This window comes from Stegodyphus dumicola, chromosome X1 (assembly GCF_044657685.1).
Source record: "Stegodyphus dumicola isolate Sdum_Otavi_A_Nest chromosome X1, ASM4465768v1".
Lineage (NCBI taxonomy): Eukaryota > Metazoa > Arthropoda > Arachnida > Araneae > Eresidae > Stegodyphus > Stegodyphus dumicola.
The window spans coordinates 201,143,478-201,150,337 of record NC_140780.1 but is presented as its reverse complement, the minus strand read 5'-3'; the positions used below and the strand labels follow the sequence as shown (position 1 = coordinate 201,150,337).

At 29.0% G+C, this 6,860-nt stretch overlaps 1 protein-coding gene across 1 annotated transcript in view; it reads left to right on the top strand.

The window, feature by feature from the left end:
- Positions 1–6,860, top strand: part of LOC118182213 (vesicular integral-membrane protein VIP36-like) — a 69,652-nt gene continuing 62,792 nt past the window's right edge. The window contains exon 1 of the mRNA XM_085808016.1: positions 1–291. Coding sequence (XP_085664142.1) covers positions 150–291 — 142 coding nt within the window. The 5' untranslated portion in view covers positions 1–149. The remainder of the gene's footprint in view (positions 292–6,860) is intronic.

Here is a 6,860-nt window from a genome sequence, read left to right as displayed (position 1 = left end):
ATGCATGTGATGTGATGTTGTGAAAATAACCGCGAGAGAGGAAAACTTCGTGACGGAGAGAGAAATTATTCAAAAAAAAAAAAGAATTAATTTAGGAATGCTAAAATAACTGTATGTTTATGTACTAACGAAAATTGACATCATTCGCTATGAAATCAAGAGTAATGCATATATATTGCAAAATTGCGTCCATTGTTCTTTGCTATATTCTAAATGCTTCCGTCACTTTAGCTGTTTGGAACACGAAGGATTATTTAAAACGTGAACATTCTGTAATTAAACCTTATCAAGGTATGTTTTATCAAATTAATCTTTTTGGTTTACATTAAAAGGAGTGAAAGATACGGTGGAGATGTTCGTACATAACTATGAAATAATTTAACAGCTTTTTTAAGAGTGTTTCTTAAATGAACAGTGTAACATTCAGAAAATTTTCGTATTTTACTTATTATTTAATTTCTTTAAGCGTCAGAATAACACATTCGTTTCTTCGTTCCATTGAAGTACTGGGTTATCTTAGATGCCATGGTGTAATATCTAAGTAGTAAAGGTATATACCTATATATAATCTAATATATAATCTAGTAATATCTAAGTAAAGTTAAAATTACTCGCAGTGAAATTTATATGGTAATTTATATTTTATATAACTGTTTCGGAGTGCTTGTATAGATATTTAGATCTTTACATGCAGTTATTTTTTTGCACTCTTTCTCTGTATTGGTATGAGCTTTAGAAGTAGTCCTTTTTGGCGAGAAATTTGTTTGGCGACATTTTGGAGCGATAAATGTAAAGTTATGATAACTTTGGTAACCCTAAATACTGAGCTGAAAAACATGCCGCCATTTCTGTTCACGTAACTAACGAATTTGGGTATCAGAGCTTTGATGGGCACAGCTTTAGTATTAGTCCTTTTTGGCGAGAAATTTGTTGGCGACATTTTGGAGCGATAAATGTAAAATTATGATAACCTTGGTAACCCTAAATACTGAGCTGAAAAAACATGCCGCCATTTTTGTCCACGTAACTTTAACGAATTTGTTAGGTATCAGAGCTTTGATGGCAGGAGCGATAAATTGCATGTTTTTCTTAAAGTTACTTTTGTGTTAGGAAAGCACAACATTTAAAATATTTTTAAAAAAGCTAAAATTAAATCTGATGCTTTTAATATTACATCACATGAGTTTTGACATTTTTTCATATGTCAACTCTGCATATTTTTATAAACTCCACCCCCCCTCCCAAGAAAAAAAAAACATTTTCAGTAGCATGAGGTAAACTCTTTGTGTTTCCTTTGCTAAGGAGATCAAAATTACCATGGTCTAAAAATACTTTTCTGCCTCGTATTAGAACTATAGGGATGTGTAATTGCATGAATTTATAGGTTCAAATCAGGACCAAAATTATTGCTTTCATAACATTTTTATAATTTGGCTGACTATAAAAAATATAATGCTTCTTAGATTATGGAATATATTGCTTATAATTTACAGTTCTCAAATTTTGTAAATTTTACAACCTAATAGCTTGTTGTATATGAATAACCTTCACTGAGTATTATTACTTTTATTAATAGTATGTTGACATAACAGTTGACTTTTTATTTTAAATTTTATGCCAATTTTCTATATTACTTAAACATTTTATCTAACAGAAATCTGAATTTTTTGTAATAAAAACTCTATAATAAAAGTAAGAGTACAATTTATATATAAAAATTTGACTACAGGGCAAGCAATTAGATACTGATTTCAATGTCTTTAAATGTCTTTATTATTATAAAGTTTAGATATATTCTTATTAAGTTAAGATATACTTTTATTCTCTTATAAAGTTTAGATGTACAGGACAGAAAGCACACTTTGTGCTTACAACTCGGTCAACCACTTGTGGCAAGATCACTTATGATAACAATTAAGTTCAAATGTAAAATTTAAATTCAAATAAATCAATTTAATTCAAAGTTGGTTAAAAACTTAACCAGCATGGAATTCAACTATCAGCAATTACAATGCAAGACTGAAGACTACAAATCTTATCTAGCAATCTAGTAATGTGGCCTCGAAAGGCAAAACACGATTTGTTTTATAAACTAAAAATTTCATTTGGATTCTGGTGGGAAAATGGATGGAGGAAATTAATAGTAAAGATCCCAAGCATAAAATAACTCTGGTTACAAAATAAAGAATGTTACATTATACTTTATGCCCTGATTAATTATTCACTACATGAAATAGTGTAATGCATTTTTGTTTGCATCATATACAAATTAATTATTTTATTTAAATGTTGTCCAATACTGAACAGGATTTTGCAAACAAGTAAGATTTAGAATTAAGAAAATAAGAGAGAATTGTGAATAGAAAATAAATATATAAGCTGGCTAGCAGAAGAAGGATACCTTCATAAAGTACTTTTTAAGAGAAACTGTCTCAGATTCACATTACATGTACAGAAAACCACAAAAACTCCCATATAACCAGCCTGAACTACCACTGTTCAGTGGCTTATCACTCCATCACTAATGGATTCCAATGACTTTTAGAATTTTTCACAGAAATCATGATTGTTGTATTATTACCATTGGTACAAAATTTACTCATTATGATAATTTAACTTTTAAATTATAATAATAAATTACTTGTAATAAATTGAGGGATTAAAAAATACACGCTTCTTAATATTTTTACCATTTACAAAATTTAATCATAAAAAGTATTTCTAATGCTGCTACAAAACTTGCTCATTATAATTTAATTTGATTTCCTTCACTTTGAAATATTTTTTATTTTCTTTTAATAACAGAATCTAAGAAACTAAAGTAATGCATTTATTAACCTTTTGTAAATTTAAAATGTTAGCTCAGTACTAATATAATATAAATATTAACTAACTACTGAAAATATTAATGTTTAACACATTAATATTATATTTTGTAATTTAAAATATTAACCTTTTCTAAATGTCATTACTCATAACATAATCACTGCGATAAATTCATTTACGGTAGTGTTTCAAGAATTTATCATAGCAGTACTAAAAATGTTGAAAATTAGAGAAAGACTGTTTATTCTGATTAAGAGCTTATTTTTTAGGATTGTTATTTAGTCTAAATCGGGTTTTGGTGACAATCTGCCATTTTTTTCCGATCTTCAAAGCCGGGTATACATATTGACCGAAGTTTGTCGCCAAATCAAAAAATCGCCAAAAGGACCAATACTAAAGCTGTTCCCAGCTAAATCTTGAATTTAATTCACTGAAATTTGAAAACAGGTATTTTCTCATTTCATTGTATATTTTGTAATGCATTAGGATTACAGTAAAGTGACAGGCACAGCTTTAGTATTAGTCCTTTTTGGCGAGAAATTTGTTGGGCGACATTTTTGCTTGATAAATGAAAAAATTATGATAACCGTGTTAAAGTTACTTTCGTGTTAGGAAAGCACAACAGTTAAAATATTTTTAAAAAAGCCAAAATTTGATTTTTAATATAAGTCTTGACATTTTTTATGTGTCAACTCTGCATATTATAAACTCCACCCCCTTCCAAGGAAAAGAAAAACATTTTTAGTAGCATGAGGTAAACTCTTGGTGTTTCCTTTCCTTCGCATACAAATTTAGACTTCTTAGATGTTTCTTAAAATGGGCAATGATCAAATTTACCATGGTCTAAAAATACCTTTTTGCCTCATTTCTTAAATTAGAACTATAGGGATGTGCAATTTGCAAGAATTCATAGATCAAAATCAGGTTTCATTGTTGCTTTTATAACATTTTTAGAATTTGTCTGACTATAAAAAATATAATGTTGCTTAGATTATGGAATATATTGCCTATAATTTACAGTTCTCAAATTTTGAAAATCTCACAATCTAATAGCTGTATATAAATAAACTTCACTGAGTATTATTACTTTTATTAATAGTATGTTGACATAATAGTCGACTTTTTATTTTAAATTTTATGCAAATTTTCTACATTACTTTAACATTTAATCTAACAGAAATCTGATTTTTTTTGTAATAAAAACTCGAATAAAAGTAAGAGTACAATTTATATATAAAAATTTGACTACATGACAAGCACTTAGATACTGATTTCAATGTCTTTAAATGTAATTATTATAAAGTTTGGATATATTCTTATTAAGTTAAGATATACTCTTCTATTATAAAGTTAAGATGTACAGAATAGAAGGCACACTTTGTGCTTATGACTCAGTCAACCACTTGTGGCAAGATAACTTATGATAACAATTAAGTTCAAATATAAAATTTAAATTCAAATAAATTTGTAGCCAAAGGCTACACAAATCAATTTAATGCAAAGTTGGTTCAAAACTTTATCGGCATGGAATTCAACTATCGGTAATTATAATGCAAGACTGAAGACTACAAATCTTATCTTCTAACGACCTAGTAACATGGCCTCGAAAGGCAAAACAGCGTTTGTTTTAGAAACTAAAAATTTCATTTGGATTCTGGTGGGAAAACGGTTAGGGAAATTGACAGTAATGATCCCAAACATAAAATAACTCTGGTTAGAAAATATAGGAACATTACATTATACTTTGTTCCCTGATTAATTATTCACTACATGAAGTAGTGTAATGCATTTTTGCGTGCATCATATATAAATTATTTATTTTATTTACATGCTGTCCAAAACTGAACAGGATTTTGCAAACATATTGACCATATTTTTCGACCTATAGATGCAACACTTCTTCACTTCAGAAGTAAGATTTAGAATTAAGAAATAGAAGAGAGTATTTATGAATAGAAAATAAATATATACGCTGGCTAGCAGAAGAAGGATGCCTTCATAAATGACTTTTTAAGAGAAACTGGCTCAGATTCACATTACATGTAAGGAAAACCACAAAAATTCCCATACTGCCAGCCTCAACTATTTCAGTGGCTTATCACTCCACCACTAGTGGATTCCAATGACTGTTCGAATCTTTCACAGAAATCATCAGTTATGATGATTGTTGTTGTTTATTATTACCATTGGTACAGAATTTACTCATTATGATATAAAAATACACACTTCTTTATATTTTTACCATTTACAAAATTTAATCATAAAAAGTATTTCTAACGCTGGTACAAAATTTACTCATAATTTAATTTGATTTCCTTCACTTTGAAATATTTTTTTATTATCTTTTAATAACAGAATCTAAGAAACTAAAGTAACATATACTAGTTTGAAATGCATTTATTAACCTTTTGTAAATTTTATTACTCATAACATAAAAATTAACCTTTTATAAATTTAAAATATTAGCTAAATACTAATATAACATAAATATTAACAAACTACTTAAAATATTAATGTTTAATACATTAATATTATATCTGTAATTTAAAATACTAAACTTTTGTAAATTTCATTACTCATAACATAATTACTGACATAAATTCATTTACGGTAGTGTTCCAAGAATTTATCATAGCAGTACTGGAAATGTTGAAAATTAGAGAAAGACTGTTTGTTCTGATCAAGAGCTTATTTTTTAGAATTTTTATTTAGTCTAGATCGGGTTTTATTGACAATCCGCCATTTTTTTCCGATCTTCAAAGCCGGGTCTACCTCGGCGACCGAACTTTGTCGCCAAATCAAAAAATCGCCAAAAGGACCAATACTAAAGTTGTTCCAAGTGACAAATTATGGCGGTTAAAAAGAATGATGAGTTTATTGTAAAAGCTGGTTCGAAGGCTATGATGCATTTTATCTCATCTGTTAATAATTTAAGCGAGAAGAATGTTTTTTAAAAAGTCATGGCCTAGACTGTTTAGATACTTAATTTCTGTTGTTTCACAGTTGGAAGAACTTTGTGTTAAACGAATATTATTAATTTTGCCAACTACATATATTCATGTTGACATATACCATTTCTAGCTCTTCTCATTAATATCTTTGAGGCTGAAGCCCTGAAATGCTTAGTAGCATCGCAAGCTTTATTCTCATTGATTGATTGTGTAGGTATTTTCATAGGCATACGGTGATTAAATATTAAGATGATCCAATTTTTTAATACAGATGATTTCGTGATGAATGTGAAAGTGATGAACACATGAGTTGTCGCCTTTTGCAATCTGAACAGAGAAGTGCATCAAATTAAGTTGGACAGTTGTTACTGGTTCACCAAATGGTCATAGAAGATCTTGAAAAAAGAAAAAAATTATTCTCATTTTGTTCCTCATGCTGGGGGAAAAAAAAAAAAAATCAATTTTTTGTCATGTTGTTATTTAATTGAAACGGCAAACAATAATTCTGGCTTTCTCAAAAAAATTGTCAGTAGAGATTAAATTTAGTGTTTTGCTTATGATTATGAGCATACCTGCCAACTTTTACGAATTTTTCGTAATTTTTACGAAAATGCGTTTGTCTTTACGATTTTACGATTGTAATCCATTTTTTACGATTTTTTTCCTTTTTCAAGTGTTTTTAGTGATTTTTGTCGAAATTTTAGAATTTTTCACCAATTGCATCGTGTTTTACTGCCAACTACCGACTACTTCGAATACAGTAACCTGCGGTTTCTCCCAATTCGCCACTTAACCAGCCAATCCAATGTGCTGAACTTGTTTCTCCCACTCTTTTCTTTGTGGGCGCCAGATTATTTTTTTTACGCTCACTTCAGCAGCAAGGGAATTTCTCTGCTCGGACTCAGCGAGCGTGGATTGTCGCATTCTGTTCTTTTTGTTTGCACGTGCTACGAATTTTCTTAATACGTCGTTTTTACGAAATGACTTCAAAAAAACTGTATTCTCAATACTTTTGGCCTGCCTACAAAGCCGAATTTCCAACAATTAAAGAATCCTTCAAAGGAAATAATTATGCATTTTGCA